The following is a 23,873-nucleotide window of genomic DNA, read 5'->3' as shown; positions in this document are numbered from 1 at the left end:
AGTGGATGGATGTCGTGAAATTTGCTGCCGCCATCTAGTGGCGGAGCGTGTGAAGCTCGAAATGGGCGAGAGGGCCAAAAAGAAGACGAGAGAATTGTTGTCAACTCACTGGAGTCATTAAGGCTTCTGTGGGACAGCGTCTCGGGTGGCTTTGTCTCTACGTCACTTTCATCCAGCCTTCCTCCCAGAGTTTGGTCAAAGGAGACCCTTTCCAGAGCTCTCCTGAGGCGATGCATCTCCAACTCACCCTGCGGCGAGGAGAAGCTTCTTGCTGCCATGGTCGAACGGGCCAGCGATTTTTGTCTCCAATGTGATTCGTCACCACAACCCAAGTGTGCATTCTGGTCAAAAGAAGGGAAATTCATGTGTTTTAAAAAAAAAAAGCAGAAGTATGGATGTCCTAAACCAGGGGCAACTTTGATGATATCAAATGTTTTATACAAGATACATTCATGTACTTCTACTTTTATGGTCTCTCTCTCTCTCTGCTTTTAAAAATATATTCAAGATGAGACTAATAATTTGGGGCAGGGTGTGGGGGATCTGACGGTGGCCAACATGTGCCAAAACATATTTGCCGACCAATTTCGCCCTCAGAGAATCCCTGATGGCCGCCACGGTCTTATCAGCAGAGCTCAGAATCTGTCAAATCAAATCCACCAGAATCGCGTTCGCCACCTGCGCCGCAACTTAGACAAGCTTTTATCTGATCTTAGGTGCGCTTTAATTTCTGTCACCAAATTGTCAGGCGCGCGGTCTGACAAATTCCCAAACTCGCTAAACTAGACTCGCCCCGGCACAACAAATGTGCAAGTTTTTACGCTGAGCGCACACGCTTCCGTCTAAGAAAATAGAACCCCGTGTGTCACGTCACATCCCATTTATAAGTGTGAAAATATTCACCTTTTTCCTGCCGCTTTCATCAGTGTCGGCTGAAAGGTTCCGCTGCCATGCCGAGTCGGCCCATCGGGACAAAGACGGCCGCTGTTCTGGGCCAGGTATCTTCTCAAGGCCTTGAGGTAAAGATCCTGTGTCCAGGAGGGGAGCGGCGGCCACGGGGTCGGGCAGACGCGCCCGGCTGGCGGCGTCGGAACTTGACGAGGCTTGTACGCGCGAGGGGAGACTCTGCTCGCTACTGAGGGAGCAGCGGGTGAGGACGTACTGCTCCCGGATGTAGGAGCTCTCCTGGATCCTCGTCCTCACGTCGCTTGACCAGTCCAGCTCCCCACCTAAGGAGCGCATACAAGGCGAGTGTTAACACGCGATGAGGGTTGTATAATTCAATGGAAACTTTCCATCGGAATTGTATGGGAGGAAATTTAACAAATTGAAGGGTAACTTCTAAGCGGGAACTTAAATGTTAAATAAGCAGCCAGATTTCATGCTAAAAAAGTGCTACCCTGACGCACGTATTATAAAAATGATTCTTAAATGATGGTTTCTCTTTTGCACGGACGACTGCTTATGTCCAAATATGTTCAGTCTTTTCCTTTAAACCCCGTCAATTGCGAGTCATTTCCATAACTGCCGTGGAAATTTGGAAATATTTCCCAAATTCCAAATCTCCTCCTAGAAATGAACCATAAAATGTCCAGCGCTTCGGAAGACTAGAAGCAAAGCAGCGCTATTTATTTATCATGGCGGACCTGCGCAGGGGTCAGGGTCCACGTCTTTGGCACAGGAGAACTCCGAGGAGATTTCTCTGGAAATTTCCCTGAGTGCCTCCTCCAGGTCGTGACCTTCCGGACAAATCACCGCAGGCATGAGCTCGGAGGCAGCAGGCGAGATGTCGTCATTTGACGGGCAAAAAACAGAAGCCATGGAGGTGTTGCGTAAACCTTTGTAGCCACACTGAAAGATAGATGGAAGCATTTTAGAAAGGCGCCAGAAATAAACATTAAAAAAAATTGAGCCCCGTGTGTCACGTCACATTTATAACTGAAAACATTCAGAGGTTCAAAGGTTAATAGTTCAAACCGCCACCAATTATGATCCAAAAACACTTGTATATAATTTCAAACTCATTTTACAACATCGCCTCAAACAGGAATTATTATATAGACCATTAAAAAAAAGTGAGAATAGGTGAGTTTTTCCTTTTTTGTAGCTAAATTCACCTATTCGCTGTTTCAGGCGGCCATCTTATGACATATAAAGAACTATGTTGAAGTGGGTTGCAGAGCTTCATTTACATAAAAGTCACGGATGCTTTCCAGCCATGGTTTGGCTCCTTGGTGCCAAGGAACGATGATGAAATGAGTTGAGGAGCTTCATTTAGACAAAAGTACTGCCTTGCTGCCATCTTGTCTCAAAGAACTACGTTGAAGTGAGTTGCGTGTTATTTAAGCAAAAGTAGTGCTTTGCAGCCATCTTGGTGCCAAGGAACTACTGTTATGTTAAGGTGAGTTGTGGAGCTTTTTTTTTTTAGACAAAATAGGTCATTTGTGGCAATACTTATAACATCTTGGCACCAAGGAGCCATGTTGAAGTCAATTGAGGGGCTTTCTGTATCCTGTGACATAGGCCAAGGAATTACGTTGCAGAGTTTCACTTTAGCCTCAGCTTTCACACGGTCGTAGCCAAGACAAAGCGTTTAGGACTTGAGCTTACCTCTGTCTTTTTGGCTTTAAAAGTTGTCATGTCATAGAGCGTGCAATATCCAATCAGGCGATTGCCTGGGTAGAGCGCAGGGATTTCATTGGGTGAAAGGAGGGCCTCCATGTTTTCAGGCAGGTACCAGTCGATCCGCACATCGGTCAGCACAGGCTCCAGGGCTTTCTTCACACACTTGATGAGCTAATGAAGGGTTGATGTTTTCAAATACCACAAGTCATCGTTGCTAGTCCAAAGAAATGCAGCGTGTCCGATAAAAAATACAAATAAAAACAATTAACACATTTGGCCACCAGGTGGCAGTGGCGCAGACCTTGGGCTGCAGCCTTTCGTCATCTTGCAGAAAGTCTGTCGTTCCTCCCGTCAGTTTGGCGACGCCCTGCAGGAGTCGCTTGCATGCCCGGGAGCCGAGGCCCAAGCCAAAGCATCTGCAGGGATGGGGCGCAAAATGCTTGGCAATATTTCATGGACACTTCATCTGCTTTGTGTACACGGTATGAAAAAGCACAGTTTTGAATGGCACAGCCAGCGAGGAACTGTTTGAACATTTTCTTCCTAATTTGGGTTTGCAGCTTGCAAAGGTGGATGCATTTAGATGTTCAGATGTGGGGACAAAATCGTGAAAACGTTTCGCTTGTTCCTGCTGCACCCGAACAACCCGTTCTTCCGATTCATACGTGAGACCAACATTCTGTGTTTGTCTCACAGTAATGAACTGCACGAATTGAAAATCAAAGATATGATGTCATGTATATCCATTTCAAAGAGGCTATACCTACAGATTCTGCGAGGGTAGTCGGTATAAGCGCAGAATACTAATGAGGGTTAAATGTTATTGTACATCGCTGAGGGAGATGGGGGGGGGGTGGGTTGACTTTTATTGCATAGCACTTAACGGGATTAATGGGCGGGGCTGAAACCGACTCCTGCCTTTGCCTTTCCTCCCCTTCGTGGCGTATTCGTCTCATCCGGCACACATTTTGCGCTGCGTTTCCATGGATTCCATGATTGCTTTTCGTTACTTGTTGTGAGAAGCACTTTGCGCTCAGTATGAAAGGTGCGACAGTATGTGCAAACAGGATTGATTGAAGCGCATGTCAGCAATGCAGCCGGGTCAGCATTGCAAATGACAATCTAATCAATCAACACCCATTCATAGTCATATTCACAGGCTAGTCATGTATTAGTCCTTGTAGTCCTTTCATAGTTTTTTTGTTCAGTCATTTTGTTGTCTTCCAAAGGCTTATTGTATTATTTTTAGCCTTTCGTAGGCTTTGGAGTCTTGTTGTAGTCTTTTAGTCTTTTTATAGTCTTGTATTGGCATTTTTTCTTTAAATAATCTTGTAGTACTTTTTTTGTCTTTTCTAATCTTGTTTTTGTAGTCTTTTTAATCTTTTGTAGTCTTCTGTCATATTTTTTATTGTAGTCTTTTTTAGCCTTTTTTGTTGTCTTGTTTGTGACGTCTTCCCTCTGCACGAGCCATGCTAACTTAGCACTTAGCAAGGAAGTTAGCTCAAGTGCTAACCTGGCGGTGGTAATATGATGTGCTCGTATAAAAAACCCGACTGTCGTTTAATTTGTCTTCTGACAAATTATTATTATTATTATTTTTGGAATATGAGAATACTCTGAGATAACCCCGATTCCACCGCGTTGTATTAGGTTTTCTGTTACTAGCAATCGTAACGAATACCTGCCAGCGCATGTGTTCCTGCGGACCAGCTCCAAAACTTTGCCCACGTTGTTTTTGGAGCCGTCGGTGATGATGAAGATCTGGCGAGGGAAGGTGCGCTGCATTGGCTGCTGGTACACCCAAGACAGCGCCCCCAGTAGGTTGATGCCTCGCATGTTTGCTCTCATCCTCTGCACGTACTCTTGGGCCTGCATCAGGGTCACCTGGAGCACACGTGCTATATAAGCAAGCGAAAGCAAGGCAAACATCATCTCCGAGATGAACTGACTATGTTTGATATCAGATGTCCCCAATTACACAGCGAGGCTCAAAAAGTAATTGAATCCGACTTTGTGTAATCAAGTGAAAGCAAAGGCGCACACGGTGGCGGCAGCAGCCTTAAAATGGGGACAAACAGGCTTGATGAGAGCTTTTGAAAGGACACCTTTAGTGCCAAGCCGAAAATGCATGAAAGGTCACCATATGCTCCGGTGACTGTGAAAAAGCTGTTTGTGCTCTTCTCCACTGAACATGATCCGCTGCTGCTGAGGCAACCCAAAGAATTGACCTATTGCCTGACAAAGCGGGGCCTCCTGCACGGCTGGAAAACATCTGCCTTAAGGAAACTCGATACCAATTCAATTGCCTTCTTTTTCAATAATTCAAACTAACGTCGGTGCAGAGTTTGCTGGCTGTGAACAGAGGTTTCAGGGGGCCGCTGAAGCCGACAACGTTGAGCAGGGTGCCCGAAGGGAGACTCTTCAATGCCACCACCAAAGCTTCCTGTGTGATTGACCGCATCATGAGTAAATCAAGCAATAAAGCAAGAATATGATCAGAATGACCATACTATTAATAATACATAAATTATATATATATATATATATATATATATGTATTAGTGCTGTCAAGCGATTACATGAAAATTGAAAATTAAACATTTTCCATAATTGACTGCATTTTTCAACTACAATTTTCCCTCAAGCTTGAAACAGATATTTGAGTCAAATCTTGTAGTTCAAAAAAATGAAAGTGTTTCGATTCAAACACCGTTCCAATAGCTTCCTCTGATCCTTCAATGCGATTCTTTCCGCGTAAAATACCACTGTTGAAAGGCGTACGGCAAATATGCTAATTGAATTTGGCTTTGCTACGTGCACAAATTATTCTGGGTTTTTCCAATGAGCTGTCGAGCAATTTTTTCAAATAAAACGACAGAAAAGTCCGTCTCTGTCTGTCTTGGCGCCAGTGACTCGCCTCGAAGTTTGGCTGCAAAATGAGCAGCTGCCCCAGGAAGGAAATAAAACAAAATCTTTTTTAACGCTTTATAAAATGTGAATTAATCCCCAAAGTTAACACTTGAACTTTGACAGCCCTAATATATATAGACTCTAAAAACAGTTGGGTTTAAAAATAACACAATTTTGGGTCAAAAATGGACCGATCTACTAATTGGGTCAATTTGACCCACCTTCTTGTATTGTTTTGTACAAAACAGCCCATTTTTTTTGTGGTTGTTTTGTACAAAAGTAGCCATTTTTGGGGTTGTTTTTGCAGAAGACAACCCAGACAATTGGGTCAATTCGACCCACTGGATCGGTCCATTTTTGACCCAAAATTGTGTCATTTTCAACCCAACAATTTTTAGAGTGACACCGACTGGTTTGACTAACTGGCCAGAGCTCACTTTGACACGACGGACGTCGGTCCCACTCATGCCGCCACTCCAGTCAACGAGGAACACTATTTCTCTGGTGGCTTTGTTCAGCTCCAGAGGTTCCCCCAAGAAGTCGGGACAGAAATTGAGCATCAACACCGGGTTGCTTAGGATGTCCTTGTGGTAGCGCTTCCGCACAAACTCCACCTGCGCGTGGGTTCATTCAAAAGCGGGTCGCGCGACGGAAATGGAGAAAACGTCACGCGGGAGTCTGCTAACCTTCCTCTCAGGTTCAGGATCTTGGCGGGCGCAGCGGATGAAGTCGCGTCGAGAGAGGATGTGCTGTTCGTACTGACTGAAGGAGAGCCTTCCTTGCTCTATTATAACCAGCGGGCTGTGGGGCTCTGTCACAGATTCATCTTCGGCGTTGGCAAAAGACGGCGACTGGGCGGGTGGATGAATGAAGCGTCGACATACTCACCGCTGAGGTGCAGGATGATTTCTATGTGTCTGTCGTAAGGATGCTCCTGGGCTAGGGTGATGTAGGTGGCGGAGGCACTTTGGGCGCTGGGGTCGGCATCGGCTCTCAGGGCATGAGTGGGGCTCTCCAGTCCTGAGGTAAGTTTAGGAGTGAAAAACAAAAAACAGTTGCTGAAAAAAACACCCCGGGGGAAAACGTAATGACGAATACATTACAGCGGTGACTTGAGATAAAAGTTTCAGTTCCGTGGTCATGCTTGTAAGTCAAATCGCTTCTCAGATCATCTTTTCATATTTATATATAAATATATATGTGTGTATATATTCTTTATCCTCTGCGTAGACTATATATTTAGCCTACGCGGAGGATAAAGAATACACGACTGAAAGTTTGTTCACTTTGTCGCTTAAAAGGTCAAAGCACCGCAACATAGATGTTAATTAGCATCGAGCCAGTGGACTGAAAGCCTAAAAATGTAGGTTTTCTAAACACGCAAGGTGTAATTCACTTGTTTTTTTGTTTTGTTTGACAGTAAACATGACCTGGACGTGGCAACAAACAGCTTGCCGCCTTCCTAGGTTTTTTTTGGGAACTGTTCATTTGCCAACCTGATGCTAATCGTAAAGCTTGTTGAGGTGAGTGGACTAACAAAATACTGCGCCAGTATCTCAAGTCTGCGCTCTGAAGTCACCGCAAAAGAATCGGTCGGGCGATGACTCGTATATGACAAAAAACCTCAAATGTCGAGTCCCTCGTGTCTCAAAGTACATCATTTGAGCAAAATATGGGAACACACCGGCGAGCAGACAAGCCCCGCGAACCAGCAGTTGGAAGTTGAGTTCATAAGGGGCCAAACTGGCAGCTGGACTGTTGAAGATGGCGTGCGCACAGTGCTGCTGCTCAGAATCAAGAACCCGCTCTTGTTTTCCTGAGGTGGCACTAAAGCAGCTGGTTGGTCTGAAGAGGGAGATTGGACGATTTGAGAAAACAAATAAACACTCATCAGACACTTCATGCTAGCTCCACTTGCACAATTTAATGTGAGATCCAATTTGGCAGAGCCGGCTGGCTCTTCAAATAATATCGGCGAACGCGAAGGGCGCCGTGGCCTCCAGGGGGAGCAACAACATCGGGAATTTTTTTTTTTTTTTTTTTTTAACCTTCAATTCAATTATATGAAATAAATGACTAAATCTAAAGCTAAAATTGATTCACATGGAAAGCAATGCATATTTAATATTACTACAAATGTTAAAGTCAGAGCCCCGCCCGCGCCCCTCCCCCCCTTCCAATAAATGCAATTTTGGGTTACCCGGTCTCTTCTGATTTGCCTCCGTTTTCACTCTTGCTTGCAATCATGTGCGTGACGATGGGTGTCAGTAATGTCGGGTAGACGATGTGGATGGCTCCATTTTCGAGTGTCGGCAGTTCCAATGAAGTTTTCATAATAATGGACACGATATCCATGGGTCCTATGACCCCCGTGGCTACGATGAAGGTGTTTCTTTCCAGGTCTTCATCCAGTATGAGATGCCCTGGCAAAGAAAAATAGGAATTCACAACTTAACAGAACAAAAGCCATTCCACTATTCAATTTGGCATGCTGCAATCGAAAAATAACGGCACACACTTCTGGTCAGCAGCCACAATTTTTGGAAACTAGTTTGTATTCAATTAAGAGCAGAATATTACAACATTAGTCACCTCTGTGGCTCAGTTTTTATGATGACAAAAATTGCTGGGTCGTTTTCTTAACCCATTTGCTGGGTAGCTGTGGACTTGAGCAAAATGGGTTACTTTTACCCAAGGTTGTGTTCATTATATTGATCCAGGGGATTGACGGGGATAAGTTGCTTCTTCTTCTTAAAAAAAAGTTCTTGGTACTACTAACATTAGTGTTATTTTCAAGCAGAGCTATCCTGGTTGTTTACTGTTTGCTGGGTGAAATCCTCAACCCAATACGGTCTGTATAAATTACCCAGTACTGGCTCAATCAAAAATTAAGTTTAAATAAAAGACATTCAAAATACTTTTTTTATTAATTTTTTAATTTACAAAAAAAATCGTAATCGTAAAATCGGGTTTGAGAGAAGATAATCGGGATTTTCTTGTTAGGCAAAATCGAACAGCCCTAGGGTGAACTTTTGACCCAGCAGTTTCAAGCGTATGACACCTCACCACATTGTTTCCTGATAAGGACACGGTCGCAGTTTTTCTGTCGCAACGAGGTGAATATGTGTGTGAGGGTCAATCGCCGAGTGTGCAGCGGAAACTCTTTTTTTTTTTTTGCTCGGTGCGCCTTAGCCGCCGCGCGCTCACCGTTGGCGCATTGCATGTCCAAGCTGGAGCTCCCGCAGCAGTTCCATTCCCGGCCTTCAGCGGCGGCGCCAGGGCAGCAGTCCATGCAGCAGCCCTTCAGCTTGCCTCGGTTCTGGATCTGGACTCCCATCAGACGGCCCGCGATGGCCGCCTCAAAGCCAACCACAACCTCCTTTTCGCCGAGAGGGTACACAAACACACCTGCGTAAGGATACAAGACATCGGTCAAGTCAAGTTCGCTTTCTTTATCTGGACACAGCAGCAGGACAGATGGCGGTAGTTTGAGCGAGAGACAACCGGATAGCGGGGTTGAGCAACCAGTGAACAACGGGCACAACAACAGCTGTATTAACAACAGTCATCGTCCAATGATAACAGTAACGTCGATCGCTACCGGGCGCCGCCGCCGATAAGCAGCAGATAAATGTTCGGTTTTAGTGGTTCGATTCTCAATTTGCATCTTAACTGGCTTTCTTAAGCATTTTAGATTATATATTGTTGTCCTGATGAATGAAGCGGCACATTTTTTTTTTTTTTCGTTATGGTTCTGCTAACCAGAATCATCACTGCTACCCTTCTAGTCTTTATAGATAATGACTTGTAACTGCAAGCACTTCGAATCTTAAATCATCTTTCCCCATGAATGAAATAAATTGAAATGCTGGTAATTTGTTCCAGACCCCCCCAAAAACACAACAACAAAAAATTGAGTAATGTGGTAAGAAAAGTAGCACTGTATGATATTGTACTTCATAAAAACATATTGTAACAATAGAATTGAATAGAAGGTAAAAAAAAAAATGAAACAGTTGCATCATGAGGAGTCCATTGCAGCTCCTCCTGATGTGTGTAAATTGGCCACCAGGGGCAGTATAAGACAGTCATGCAGAGACAAACGAAGAAGAGCTTCACCACTACTGTAAGTTGCAGCAAAATTCGTTTTTTTTCGCAGACGGGAAATCAACCCAAACATATTTTTTTCCAGAATATGTTCTAGGCGGGCCCACTAGTTGAAACAAGATATTCTGATTCATATTGTGTTTGTGGAATAAGCCACTCACCTTCAACGGGCTCTTTGTCGGCATTGGCATAGGTGAGGTGTGCGGTGATGCCCAAGGAGCAGCCGATGGCACAGGATTTGATGCAAGACGACTTGAGCAGCAGAGGGTCCCACGTGGAACGCTTCCTCAGTCCCACCATCTTCTCGGCTCAGGGGAACCAACGACGACTCTGAAAAGCACACACGGGCGTGTGAGCTCACCTCAAGTGGCTCTTTTTCCATTCAGCGGGTTACAATGTGAGTGAAGCACACTTAAAGCGGAAGTCAACCCAAACATATTCTTTTTAAGAATATGTTCAATGCAGGCCCACTAGTTGAAACACGGCATTCTGATTAATATTGCATTTGTGGACAGTTAATCCACCCCTTTTTAGCTCTCCCGGTTGGGGCGGCCATTTTGTCACTTCTGTCGACTGAAAATGACATCACAAATGCTCAGGGCTCGGGTAACCAATCACAGCTCACCTGTTTTCTGAAGCTGAGCCGTGATTGGTCGTTATCACAGCCCCTGAGCATTTGTGATGTCATTTTCAGTCGACAGAAGTGACAAAATGGCCGCCCCCGCAGATGGCTCAAAACGGGTGGATTTCTCATACTCCACAAACGTAATATTAGTCTGCATAGAACAAAAGAAAAAAGAAGAAAAATATGTTTGGGTTGACTTTTACTTTAAGAGAAAATAGAGCCAACATTGGATTTTTTTTTTTGCCGCAATGCCTTTGACATTGAATGCCAAAATGCATCTTAAATACGTCTTTATGTGTCCATAGCAGCTCTTGGGACGTGCAACTCCTTTTCCTCAGGCGCTTAGCAACCAGTGGTTCTGTGTGAGAGGCTCTGTCAATCATTAACACCGCAGGTCAACACTAACTAACGCTAATCTACGCATCCATGCATCTCGCGTGTAACTAAGCCGCGTGCACATGCGCAGCCGCCGACGCACTCATCCCGCACGTCTGGATGACGACAGAAGCATGTCGACATACGACCTGAAAGTGCTTGCAATCATTTCCGACCGACTTTTAGCACAGTACATCGGGTATAGCGGGTGTTCCGACGACACAATTTCAGGCGAATGCGTGTGTGGGTGTGTGCACATTAGGGTGCGAGTGTGTGTTTGCTGTGGTCCAAGTAATGGCCTTTTCACATGTAGCTTTCAAACAAGATCAACAGCCTCCATCTGGCTACTGTTCTCTCACCTCATAACAAGCAAATAAATGCCCGCTTTGCTAAAGTGAGGCCAACTGACGCGCACGCACGCGCGTCAAATCACTTTCTGCGATCCGCTAACGTGTTGACTTCTTGTGTCTTGCTAAAGGTTTTTTTTTTTCCTTTTCATTTGCAGAAAATGACCATTTTTCTTCACTTCAAACAGATATTGCAATTCTTTTTTTGTTTTCACCAAATGGCTTCTTGACAAAAAAAACAAGAACAATACAGTGGTGCCTTGAAATACAAGTTTCATTCACTGTGCAACTCAAAACAGACATTTAAAATCATCATCCCCCTATCGAAATGAACGGGAATGCCATTCATCTGTTCCAGCCTGCCCCAAAAAAACATTTTTGCATGTGTTTTTTTTAGTAAGAAATGAATCTGAATCCGTCTATTTCATAAGAAAAATACAAAGTGGAAATCTTAAGTATGTTACTGTATAAAAACATTGACTAATAATAGCATAACACTGGTCAACAAAGTTTGAGCTAAATTCATTTTATGTTCTGTAATCAATAATACTATTAAACTTCTCTATCTGATTTATGTTGCACTGATTCCGAATCTGCCCTGTTTTTTCGATAATAATAATCATAATAATATTTAGCGATGTTTACAAATGAAGTGTTAGGTTCAGCACCAGGTTTTATAGGTCAAACTTAAAAACAAATCAAAATGTCCAAAAGCTGATGTGGTAGAAAAATAAGGTAGGACATTTTTTTTTTTTTAATCAGCATCAAAAATGCGTCTAGGGACACATAAGTGAGAAATTTGCTGTTGACCAGTGTAATTAAATGGAATGTAAAGAATTAAACAATCTGCGCGTCATGAGTCATTTATTTAATCTCCTTGTGGTTCGTGCAATTTGGCCACCAGGTATTATGCAGTCATAGAGACAAACATGAAAGTTTTGTGCAGTTTCACTCAAGTACTGTTAGTGATTCAGTAATCTGCTAGAATATTAGTCATTGTTTGCAGAGGATAAAGAATATGTGCATTTGAGTATTGTTATAATGTCTGTCCACGTGTTGATGCACGTTGTGTTATAATATGGGTCACAATAAAGTTAGGCACATTTACATATTTTTCATAGTTGTAAAGGCTGTTGGCAATTAAAAAAAAAAAAAAACACATTCAATGATGACACCTGACCCCACTCCTACTGCTCCCTGGAAAAAAAAAGTAACACAAACAGTAACACAAACAACTACAAACAGGAGGGAAAGTTGAAACACGTTTCAATGCTACAATAAATTCAACAAATAAAGTATGTAAGTCAAATAAATAATCCAGAGATACTCACTGTGCTGTTCAATGTTGACTATGACAATATGCTAGCGTGTCCAGCCACTGTTCATCCTGACATTCATCTGCTTACAGCTTTCTCATAGAAGCAAGCGTATGCAACTTGACAAAAACAGTATAAAATAGATACTTTTTTTTTTTTTTTTAATAAACACACTGACATGCATGCAGCACATGAAACTTTGAGACATGTGAGCAAAATGTCACGACAACTGAGCAGCCCACAGCATGACATTTCCTTCCGCTTACCTGCCGCGATCAACACTGGAGAGATGATCAGCGGCTGCACTTGGCCAGAGGCGAACGCGCGACAACGCGAAGTGAGGCGCAGCCTGCTTCTCATCCAGGCAATTGGCTGTGATGGTAGCAGCAGCATCATTCACAGCTAATGGCCTGGCCTGGACAGAGAGAGAGAGAGAGCGAGCGAGAGAGACAGAGAGAGAGAGAGAGAGAGAGAGAGAGAGAGAGAGAGAGAGAGAGAGAGAGAGAGAGAGAGAGAGCTGGAGAACGACTCAGGCAGAAAGACGCCGCAGGCGACTGCAGGTGAGCAAAGAGGCTGCGTAACAAACAGTCAAGTAAGACACTACTGGCTTGAACTGTATTCCCGTCTCTCGGCAAGTTGAGAAAACGTCAAATGTCAACTTGTCGCCGTGGTAGAATTTTAGAGGGACATTTGAAGGGAAAATAGTTCTTGCCTCTATTTTTGTGAGGTTACCTGTTGGGGTACAGCTCAGCTCAAGTTGAGCTTGATGTCAAGAGCACTTTAAAAACGACCCCAGCGGCATACAAAGTGCTGTATATAAAGTGAACATTAGACATGTAAAAAAAAAAAAAAAAAAAAGACAGTTGCAACAATAAATTCATAACGTAAAAACAAAGACAAAATGGTAACATCGCCACGTATAGTATACGTGCGATGCAGCTGGATCTCATATGACTGTGCAGGTGTATCTACTTTGTATATGTGTCTCAAACACATATATTTAAATAATATATATATATATAGGTGTAAATATTTATTTTGACCAGAAATGGAGTCATTTTGCGTTGATCAGCTAGCTCCAAAGTCATGTCATGTAAAGCCAGAGCACACTTCCTGTTAGTTTCCTGAATAGCTTCATTGTTTAGAAGAGAGCCTGCAGGTGTGGGAGTATAGGTGAGAGTGAATCAAAAGCAAGCTGTGACCCCAGCTTGGTAGGATAGACACATCTAAAATATTATTATATAAAAGTATTAAAAAAACAAAGACAGGAAATTCCTTCTATATGCTCACGATAGCATTGCCAAGACGCATTCCAATATTGTGCCACTAGATGTCAGCCTTCTCTTATCAGCTGCACCACTGGCAGAACTGCAGTCTTCTTTTTTTTTTTCTCTCACTTTGAGGCTTGTGGGGTACAAAATATGCACCATTGTGACGCCAATTCAGTTAATGCAAATAAAACATGCAATTATTAAACAATCACAAAGGAGCAGGAGAGCCAGATTAGACTGCAAGAAAAATCAGGAATCTTTTTTTTTTTCCCCTTTTTTTTTGTCAGGTAAAACTGAGGAAAAAAGCTAAAGCTAAACCCACAAGCTAATAAAGCTAACACGCCTAATCATGAAAAATCTAACACATGAATCTTGACATACATTATTATTCTTGCTAATCAAGCAAAGTATACCACATCACGTGACATTGCATATTTGGCTGCTAATGGAATCGCATTATTGTCAGGTGAGCAGTCAGCCTAATCCTACAAAACTAAGACACGCGTCTGATAGGATAGGAAAACATTTCTTGGTTATATGATCAAAGAACGTTGTAAACATCCGTCCATCCATTTATCATGATTCGGTTTTGGTAGCATAAGCATTTCACCATTAACCGGCGATTATTAGTGCAGACTTTTAAGACAGCCGATGTCAAATTTGAGGTCAGCATCGATCCGATGAACAACACGGCTAACAATGAGCCAACGGAGGCCTGTGCAGACGAGCTGCTTGACTATTGTCGGGCGCTTCAAGTGTGGCTTAATTCTGTCTGCGCTCACATGATGTCGCCAACCACGTCTTCTCCCTTGCCTAGCCCACTGACCTACATTTCAATTGTTTTCCGTCTCAGACAATGGCAGGAAATGGTTTCATAAGCAAAGACAATATCGGGGTGTTATTCAACACGATTGTTGTCCGGGTCCTCAGTGTGCCGCATTGTGTTGTTTCTTCTCTCTTTGTGGCAAAAACAGTCCTCGGCCGGCGAGCCAGTGGTGGATCTGAGCAAGCCGCGCTGCTGCAGACTGCCGAACGTTCGATTGCACCGACAAGCACGTCTTTATTAGTCAGGATGCGTTGTGCTGAGAGCGCTTTGGAATGTTTGTCAAAATAAAAATAAAAAAAGATGAGAAATTATTTGTGCCAATGTTTTAAATTGAGAGCTCAAGACAAAGATTTTGCATGTTAAACTGTACAAGAATAGTGTTGGGAACATCCCCTTTCCCACTTTTGGTACATTTCTCTCTTTTAGGATATGGAGAAATATCCAAAATAGAGACAAAAAAAAATCAAGTTTTTGATGCTTAAAGAGTTCGACCCACGACACCAATGCTATTTGTTAGCATATCTATGGCATTTTGCATTCTGTGGACTTTTCCAAGGCAAATGTACATGCTGCTTTTAAGCGCTCAACGTGTAATTCATTTTGTTTGATGTTTAGTTTGAGAGTACACATCAAAAAAGCACAAACAGCTTGAAGTGTCTTTAGTGAAGAGTCGTTGACTATCTGCCAAACTGCTGCTTATTATAAAGTGAGTTGACTTGCGTTCACTGCAACCATCTATAGCGCTTGTATTTCGAACTTTTACTTTTACTAGTCTAGGCAAGAAAACAAACAAACAAAAAATCGGAGTGGCCGCGCGCCCGTCTGTTGAAAAACTGGCGAAACAAGTCGAGGCGCCGCTGCAGCTCCCAAAATGTGCCGTTGGTTGCATGCGACGGGAGCAAACGGGAAACGAACGCCTCCGACTTGGTGTTCTTGAGCACTCGCGTCGTGTATCTTTACGTAACAAAAGCAGAGTTCAGCAGAGAAAGACAAAAGTGATGTGAACTGACAATATTTTAATGGGCGGGATAAAAGAGTGTAAGTGATCAATGGAGGCGGCGGCCAAGTGACGCCTTTGATGCGGGCGTCCTCAGAGGGACGCCGGGGTACAATGCCCTCTTTGAGAGGCACGGAGAATGGCAGACACTTCCCTCTCTGGCTGTCTCACCGCCCGGCCTCCCCCCCCCCCCCCTCCGCCCGCCCCCGCACCCTCTCTCCCTCCCTCCCTTCCGATAGCCGAGCTCACGCCGCGTCCCGTCACTTTGTGCTCCCTTCCTCCCCTCCATTTTCACATCAGCCCATATCCTTATCGCTCTAACTTTCTCCCTCTTCCTCTCCCATTAATTCATTCAAACAACACCCCCCTCGCCTGCCGCCCGGCCGGTGGGCCCGCCTTAATTTGGCCAAGCCCTTCCCTCCCCGTGCGTCTCCTTTCACAGAACCAAACCTCTTTTGTGATGCCCGGCCTTGGCAAGTTGCGCCCGATTTGCTGTCAGAGTCTTAATGAATTCGTCTGTTTGTGTATTGGCCCTACATGGGAGCATCTCTCCCTCCCCTGCCCTCCCTTGCCCCTGTCCTCGCCTCCCCCATTCTGGTGTTCCCCGGGAGACGCTATATATACCCGTGGAGCAATCAGGAGGCACTTATTATTCCCGCACCCAAATTTACAGACAGATGCCCTGCGTCACAGACCATCAGGAGGAGGGAGAAAGCCTTTTGCAGAGACACCAACCTGGACACGGTCAGGCCACGGCAGGCCAGCATCATCTTGTGGCGTGGCGCCGCAATCTCGGCATTCCCTGCGGTATCGCCAAGTGTCGCCCGGCCGCCGTCGCCGGACGCCTGATGTTCTGACACCATGCGCGTACTCGTATCGCTGCTGTTCACAGGCTTGGGCTGCTTACTGGCAGCCCCGGCAGGCAGAGAAGTCTACAGGATGCCCCAAAGTGCACTCAAAGGTAAACACTCAGCCCTGAGCACTGCAAACACAAACGAGCACAGAGCAGCGCTATCAAACACTGATGATATTGTTCGTGTCGACGTGTGTGATGCAAAGTATAGAAAGACTTTCTGGATCGGGGTGAGGGAAATGTTACATTTTTACCCAAAAGTTTGCATGTTTCACAATAGGGAATGTAAGAAGAACTGAAATAATGACGATCTCGTCTCAATGTACTCACAAATAGGCAGTGTGAAATCTGCGCCTGTTTAGTTGAACAAAAAAGCTATTGCTCTGTTGTATGAATGGCAACAGGTGGATACACAGGTTAATTGTACATTCTGCCATCTAGCGGTAGAACATTTCATTGTTCTGCCTGTCACTATACATCGCTGGCATACAAAGATTCATTATTTGAACTCAAGTCTGACCAATTAAGTGAAAGTGATTTGCAACATTTGCAGCAAAATACAAGCAGCACTTCGCCCTCGCGCTCTGGTCAAAGCGATGAGCAAAATCTTTGAAGTTTCAAACTAAAACCGCGAGCGAGGTCCGAGCCTCCCTGCGGCCGCCTGTCCGCGCCCCCCCTGGGTCCGTCCATCCATGGCTGCCAGCCTCTGCCCGCTCAGCGCCGGCCCTCTAATTAAGTACTTCAATCAACATGTCTGTTGTTAGTGTCCTTCCTGTGATGTTGTCGGCTGCAGAGGGGAGGGGGAGCAGCAGGGTCGGCGGCCCGATTGAAGTGTGTCTGTAGAAAGCGAGCGCGGCGCACTGAGCGTGAGCGAGCCTCCCCGACACGCTGCCAACCAGCTCAAAGAGCAGCATGAGAAAGGAAAAAAAAAAAAGGGGGCTAGCTAGCACACTCACAACTCTGCTTTAGTTTAGACTCAAGCTTGTCAGAGGCTGGTAAGATTTCAGCAGACAAAAGTCGACACAAACATTTTGTTCTATGCAGTTTAAACACTAGTTTAAACACGGCAATCTGACTGATATTGTACAAGGTAGTAAAATTCACCCGTTTTTAGCCATCTCAGGGGGCGGCCATTTTGTCAGTTGATGACGATTGAAAATGACATCACAGTTGCTCAGAGCTCACCTGTTTTCTGAAGCTGAGCCGTGATTGGTCGTTACCTGAGCAACCGTGACGTCATTTTCAGTCGGCTAAAAACGGATGGATTTTACTACCTAACTCATATTCCACAAATGTAAATTCATGTTTAGACTAGTGGATGCGCATTATTGCAAAGGACATTTCCGGATTGACTTCCCCTTGAAAATGTGCACTAACAAACATCAAAACTTGAGGGTGAGCTAACATTATGATGATTAAATATATATATATATATATATATATATATATATATATATATATATGTATGTGTATATGACAAAAGAGTGAATTCATTATTCTCTTCAGAAAATCTCAAACAAGAAACAGACAAACATTTTCTGTCGAGAATTACCTTTCCTAAGGTTTTGCATGACAAAGATAAATATTGCTGAGTTGGGGAAAAAAAAATGAGGCAACAAAATTTGATCGACAAATTCTACTTTAAGAATGCAGTGAAGTCATGAAGACTTTCTGTCTCTCTCTCTCTCTCTCTGTCTGCAGAATTGGTCTTCCTAATGTTCCGTTTTGGTCTTTATGTCCACCGCAGCCCTGTCCGATCGCGGCACGGTGGTTCTGGAGGCGGCCCTGACCAGCGCCCTGTCCGCTGTGGACCGAGCATCATCCGAGAGGAGCCGGGCGGAGGCGGGCTGCGGCGGCTGTGCTCCCTGCCTGTTTCAGGACTGCGGGCAGCCCTCTGGATCCTGCTGTAAGCTCCGCCTTCATCCCGCCTGCGGCCACGCGTTTCACGCTGACGCCCCGATCTCCGCCCAAACAGCTTCACCCGCCGACGCCTTGGCGCAACCCAGCTGCGACGTCATCAGCAAGGCCCAGAAGCTTCCGGACGAAGGCGAGCGGAGTTGGGCCCTGAGCCAGGCCTGCGCTTTCTACCAACACCGCTGTCAGGCGGGCAACTTGGACAAAGAGAGTTGCGTCAGAATCATGGGCGAGAGCTGCAGCGCCCGAGTCCTCCAGTGCAGCTTGCTTCACACAATGCAGAACCTGGAACCCGCCACTCAGACGCACGTGCAGGGTGAGCGAACACACCTCCGAGTTAATTCAAACAAATCTCGTTTTTGCTCAACGACGACGGCACGTTTGAATTCGCCGCTCTTGACGATTATCGTCTGCGTCTACGCGCGCAGCCGTGTGCGGTCAGAGGTCATCCCGGGCGCACAACGTAACCCAGCCTCGCTCCAGGATCGTGGGCGGGTCCCCGGCGCCGCCCGGCAGCTGGCCCTGGTTAGTCAATCTGCAGCTGGATGGTGGCCTGATGTGCGGAGGAGTCCTGGTGGACAGCTCCTGGGTGGTCACTGCAGCACACTGTTTTGCTGGGTAAGCCAACGTGGGACTCAAAACGTACAAAACATTCACCTGACGCTCCTAGCGTTAGCATGAATGCATCATTTCATGAGGTGTTTCCCAACCTTTACTGACCCAACTCACAGCTGTTACTTCAGTATACTAATACGGCGTGGCACAATTGTTGCAATCACTGATCTCATGGAATAATCGTTCATAATGATAGATGCACTTTTTGCATTAGATGTCATCGGCGTGTGCGGCGGGTCAGAATCGAGCGCCATGAGAAATAACGGCCACGATTCTTTGTGCAAACAGGAGCCGCAGTGAAAGCTACTGGACAGCCGTGGTGGGCGAGTTTGACATCACCAAGACTGACCCCGATGAGCAGGTCCTCAAAGTCAACCGCATCATCCCTCATCCTAAGGTAGCCTTGCATACATAGGGCCATATATTGCCAAAAGTATTCGCTCACTTGCCGTGACTCAAGTACAGTATGAACTTAAAGGGGGAAGTCAACCCAAACATATTTTTTTCAAGAATATGCTCTATGCAGGCCCACTATATGAGGAATATGAAATATGAGTTAAGCAGCGAAATGCACTCGTTTTTCACCATCTCGGGGGGGGGGGGGGGGGGGTGGGGGGGGCGGCCATTTTGTCACTTCTGTCGGCTGACAATGACATCGCACACCCTCGGGGCTCGACCGATCACGGCTCACCTGTTTCCTGAAGCTGAGCTACGATTGGTCGTTATCAGAGCTCTGAGCAACTCCGATGTCATTTTCAGCGGACGGAAATGACAAAATGGCCGTCCCCAAAGATGGCTTAAAAACCGGTGGATTTTGTCTCATATTCCACAAATGCAATATTAATCAGAATGCTGTGTTTCAACTAGTGGGCCTGCATAGAATATATTCTTTAAAAAAAAAAAAAAAAACGTTTGGGTTGACTTTAAGTGACAACCCATTCCCGATCCATTAGCTAACCAAGCCTTCTTGCGTGATCTGACGAAGCCAACTCAGATCCGAGGCGAAGCATCTTCCAAGCCAAGCCGAAGAGTCCAATTGCGATTGTTCAGTGCCTCGAGAGCGAGATGAGCTGGATGAATGAGAATATCCACAAGCATCCCTCGGTCAACGCTAAAATGTCTTTACAGTTCAACCCAAAGACGTTTAACAACGACATAGCCCTGGTGGAGTTGACATCTCCAGTGGTTCTGTCCGACCGCGTGGCCCCTGTGTGTCTGCCCTCCGGGATGGAGCCCCTTACCGGCAGCCCTTGTCTGGTGGCAGGCTGGGGTTCCCTCTATGAAGGCGAGTACGGGCGGAAGATTGCATTTATGCTCAGGTCATGACTTCCGCGCGTCGTCCAGAGAGCAATCATGCGTGTCATGTGTGCAGACGGCCCATCGGCTGACGTTGTGATGGAGGCCAAAGTGCCCCTACTGCCTCAGAACACGTGTAAGAACGCACTGGGCAAAGAGCTGGTCACCAACACCATGCTGTGTGCCGGCTACCTCTCAGGAGGGGTCGACTCCTGTCAGGTGGGTACCGCAACCGGGACAAAAACTCATTTGAATTGAGTGAATTCACCTTAGCACTTGAGTATCTGTGCTCTCTTAAGCTAGCTAGCTAGCAAATGTTTCCGTTTCTCATTCGTTGCAATTCTGTCGTCGCGACTGCTGCGTAGGGTGACTCCGGAGGCCCGCTGATCTACCAGGACAGAATTTCCGGTCGCTTCCAGCTCCATGGGATTACATCCTGGGGAGACGGATGCGGGGAGAAGGGCAAGCCTGGAGTTTATACCCGCGTGTCTGCTTTTTCTGACTGGATCCAGGTCGAAATACAGAGTAAGTTTTGGGCAACAATCAAACAACAACAAAAAGGTCATACTTGCAAACTGACACTGACTTATAATTAAGAAACACTGTCTTGGCAAAATGTGCACAATCGTTAAAAAATGTCTGTTTGCGACTACTTCTCAGAGTCATTTGGAAGCAGGGAACCGACATGTCTGGAGCTTCTAAAAACGACAGAAATGACAGAGGAGGAGCAAAGGTCAGAGTTCAGCACCCTGTGTCGCTTCTACACCCTCACCTGCCCCCCGGGCCAGTCGAGCGGCGCTTGCGGCCGAACGGCCGAGGACAAATGCCTCACCCGATTCAAGAAATGTCGTACGTAGCATTCTTCAATAAAAGAGCTAACGCTGCATCGCCTTTGATGATGCAAAAGTTTGTAGTTCATTTGCGATGTTTCTTCCCTCGTTACTTTTGCATGCAGAGCTGCGTTCCTTCCTGCAGACTCTGCTGGACCTGCTCCAGAGCGCTGAAGACTACATCAGGGACAAAGTGGACTTGACCTTCTTCACTCAGACGCTCCCTCAACTGGTGGAGCACATCTACAACACTGCTTTCCTTCACAGCAGAGACAAGAGGGACGTGGGTGGGAATCGCGGTCTTGCGCAGATTAAAGGTACACCCAGTCCAAGCGCCTCGGAAAGTGCTTCCGTTGCTCCCAAAAACGCGCAGCCATTGTTTCCACGTGTAACAGTCGCTACAAAAATAGAATGGCTGCTGTTGCAACAGGTGTGTTATTCATCGCAGAGCAGCGAGGCGGCGCTGTGACACCGACGGAGCAAGGTTCCTCTTCCGTTCCTCCGGCTTTGTTCCAGGAGTTGGGCCCCACGGTAGAAGACTGGGAAAAGTACCTGGTCACCATCGCTGAGGACATGCGGACGCAGCCCGACGACACGTCCACGGATAACTCCTTTGGATCGTCCAGGCGGGAAGAAAAACTTTTCTTACAGGTACCAACAATCCTTTAATACCGTGTGTTCGGCCTTCATTAAAAAGTCACGATATTAACCATTGGAGAGCAATGATGAAGGATCAAATTTAAAAAATGATGATGGGATCCTTCACTTTATTTTTTTTCTTCCAAAATATAACGTTAAATGTTGATACTGAATACCAGACTTCAGAAGAGCGACATGAAAGGAACATCGAGTATAAGCATCCATTTTCGTTCCTTGACAAAGATATACGGAGAACCATGATTCTGGCACACATTCACATCACATCACATCACAGTTGTGTTTCCTTGCCAGAACACTTTAAAAACATTGGACATCTTATATGAAGTAAAAATGTGTCCCTTATCAGCCGCGGTTGTTCTGCGGTACTCCTTAAACGAGGCAAGATGTGCAAAGGGAAGCAGAAAATGCTTACAAGTGATGATTTGTGGTTTTCAAATTCTGATGCAGGCACTCGGGCACATTTTGCTAGCTTTGCCGGCACTTAATTGCTGAGCGTTTTTGTCGTCTGTTGTGGCAAATACGTGTCCAAAATGAACAATAAACAATATAAGTCAACCCGTAGGGTGATCCTGTAAAAATGACGCGCGATCACTGTCGAGCATTCATGTGGAGCTCACCTTGCATGTAATCCATATTCATACTTGCCGCTTCCAGGCAGGGGACGACTCGGTTCTCCAGCTCGAGAAGGAATACCGAAATATCATCTCAGCGTTACGCTCCAAACTTGGCTCCAAAGCTGCTCCGCCCACCCTCCACTTGGATCCATCCTATCTCCAGGAAGGCTCTTCCACGCGTCCTCTTCCAGCAACATCTTCCACAGGGCTGCAAATCGACAGCGGTCCTTCCTCTTCCCCAAAGTCCCAGAAGCCTTGGTCACTTCTCACTGCCCTAATGACCGAAATTGACAAATTGAGGACACCAAGTGAAACGCTGACCAGTGATGAGGCACAAAGTGAAGCTTTTGTCCCGACACTTGATGGCACGTGGGACAAAGTGGTTGATCTTGGAGAATTACCAGCTTCGGTATCAACGACAGTTCCCCCGGTAGATAAGGGAGACGTCGCAAAGACGACATCGCGGCCGAACGATCTGCGCGCTAGCAATCCTTCAAGTCTCCGCAGGAGACAAAGAAGCCTTCTTCAAAAGAGGCAGACGCCTGGGCCCGGTGGGAAAGGTAAGCCTGCTCCGGAGAGCTCGTCGTCTTATGGTGGCAGTCGACCCTCTAAAATGTTCGGCTTGTCCTCGTAGTTTGTCCTGGCGTTCGAGAGACTTCACAGCAAGTTAGTCAAGTGAGAGACTCTTACCACTGGGTGCTAGGTATCCCGAACAAGAATCTCCGTATGAGCTTCCAAGAGGTATTTCCTTCCTGACAATGATAAGGTTGAGAGGCGTTGAAGTAGTGGCGCTTCTCGATGGATGATTATCTCCTTGTTTTGTTGCGCTTCTCTCTTGTTTCAGGTCTTAGTTGATCTGAGCTCCAAGAACGATCGAGGGCTTTATCAAGCAAGGGTCAGAGCTGTGGTAGGAGGACGGCCTCTGACTTTCTACAGTCTTGTAGGCCTGGAAAATGACTCGTTCTACCGCAGCGTGCCAAGGGTCATCTCCTTGGCGCTGGAGGCCCTGAAGACTTAACGTCAACGGAGCCGCAAGAAGAAATATCGAAAGACTGAAGCGCCAGAGGACCTTGGGTGCCTCGTCGTGGGACTCAAACGCAAACTGCCGTTTTCCTACCGCAGAGAGTAACCTCCAGTAGGATTCAGTCAGCGTTTTGAGAGCCGGGTTTGCGGCTCTACCGAAAAACTATGAATGTATCCATCCAGCTATCAACCAGCCTTCACGACAACCTTATCTAACTTATGAATCTGTACAAACAATAAGTTATTCTATTCTTCTTATTGGCACAAAGTCTTTTGCAAAGGTTGAACCTCTTGTGAAGGACACAGACTGTCTATAATGTCCAAATCGTATTTATTTTTATAGAGAAAATCATTTGTATTTTTGTAAAAGCAAAACATATACGAATGACGTGTGTATAAAACTTTGATTAACATCATGGCGCTCAGAGCTTTTCCTCCCAGAGCAAATGTTTGACGGGAGATGTTCAAATGAGTTGCCAGGGCTGCTTCTTCCCTCCTTCTTCCAGCGTGAGGAATCGGACAAAGATGCCAACTCATTGTCGCTCATGAGCTGGCAAATTCTAAAACCGCGATTTCAAAGGATCCTTGTTGCTACTTGACGAATCGACCGAAGCAATATGTGGCCAAGAGGGCTTCCCGCTCATCAAACTGACCCAGCTCAAGATCTCG

At 45.7% G+C, this 23,873-nt stretch overlaps 2 protein-coding genes across 8 annotated transcripts in view; one reads left to right on the top strand and one right to left on the bottom strand.

Annotated features, from left to right (window-relative positions):
- The window catches only part of vwa5b2 (von Willebrand factor A domain containing 5B2), a 39,750-nt gene that overhangs the window by 4,734 nt on the left and 11,143 nt on the right, over positions 1–23,873 (bottom strand). The window contains exons 1-17 of one of the 5 annotated variants that reach the window (XM_086043973.1): positions 17,357–17,433; positions 16,135–16,381; positions 12,572–12,720; positions 9,804–9,972; positions 8,743–8,943; positions 7,736–7,958; positions 7,220–7,380; positions 6,424–6,555; positions 6,222–6,346; positions 5,973–6,149; positions 4,958–5,068; positions 4,307–4,509; positions 2,927–3,041; positions 2,611–2,796; positions 1,647–1,851; positions 904–1,229; positions 110–341 (exon numbers count right to left, since the gene is read on the bottom strand). In XM_086043973.1, the coding sequence (XP_085900099.1) occupies positions 110–341; positions 904–1,229; positions 1,647–1,851; positions 2,611–2,796; positions 2,927–3,041; positions 4,307–4,509; positions 4,958–5,068; positions 5,973–6,149; positions 6,222–6,346; positions 6,424–6,555; positions 7,220–7,380; positions 7,736–7,958; positions 8,743–8,943; positions 9,804–9,942 (2,536 nt within the window). In that variant the 5' untranslated portion in view covers positions 9,943–9,972; positions 12,572–12,720; positions 16,135–16,381; positions 17,357–17,433. Of the gene's footprint in view, positions 1–109; positions 342–903; positions 1,230–1,646; positions 1,852–2,610; positions 2,797–2,926; positions 3,042–4,306; positions 4,510–4,957; positions 5,069–5,972; positions 6,150–6,221; positions 6,347–6,423; positions 6,556–7,219; positions 7,381–7,735; positions 7,959–8,742; positions 8,944–9,803; positions 9,973–12,571; positions 12,721–16,134; positions 16,382–16,582; positions 16,608–17,356; positions 17,434–23,873 lie in introns of those variants that run through there. The other 4 variants (XM_086043974.1, XM_086043972.1, XM_086043976.1 and 1 more) reach the window with 4 other exon arrangements.
- Positions 15,850–23,581, top strand: prss56 (serine protease 56). Of its 3 annotated transcripts, none has more exons than XM_086043986.1 (14): positions 15,850–16,360; positions 18,000–18,158; positions 18,228–18,482; positions 18,595–18,784; positions 19,070–19,178; positions 19,910–20,066; positions 20,154–20,296; positions 20,443–20,602; positions 20,738–20,926; positions 21,033–21,224; positions 21,338–21,558; positions 22,222–22,741; positions 22,816–22,922; positions 23,026–23,577. In XM_086043986.1, exons 1-14 carry the CDS (start codon positions 16,261–16,263, stop codon positions 23,197–23,199), a joined length of 2,676 nt encoding a protein of 891 aa, XP_085900112.1. In that variant the 5' UTR covers positions 15,850–16,260; the 3' UTR covers positions 23,200–23,577. The 3 variants fall into 3 exon arrangements, with proteins under 3 accessions (XP_085900112.1, XP_085900111.1, XP_085900113.1); XM_086043985.1 differs by having other exon boundaries at positions 16,246–16,360; positions 21,356–21,558; positions 23,026–23,581; XM_086043987.1 differs by having other exon boundaries at positions 16,285–16,360; positions 17,954–18,158.

The sequence above is a fragment of the Filicampus tigris genome, chromosome 10, assembly GCF_054856515.1.
Source record: "Filicampus tigris isolate MCC_2025a chromosome 10, RoL_Ftig_1.0, whole genome shotgun sequence".
Taxonomy (NCBI): Eukaryota; Metazoa; Chordata; class Actinopteri; order Syngnathiformes; family Syngnathidae; genus Filicampus; species Filicampus tigris.
Note: the sequence above shows the minus strand (reverse complement) of the source record. Positions and strands in the feature narration are given on the sequence as shown.

Coding starts and splice junctions, on each gene's coding strand:
- prss56 (XM_086043986.1), top strand. CDS start 16,261: ATGCGCGTACTCGTATCGCTGCTGTTCACAGGCTTGGGCTGCTTACTG. Junction 16,361..17,999: donor GCCCCAAAGTGCACTCAAAG/GTAAACACTCAG, acceptor TGTCCACCGCAG/CCCTGTCCGATCGCGGCACG. Junction 18,785..19,069: donor GCAGCACACTGTTTTGCTGG/GTAAGCCAACGT, acceptor TTGTGCAAACAG/GAGCCGCAGTGAAAGCTACT.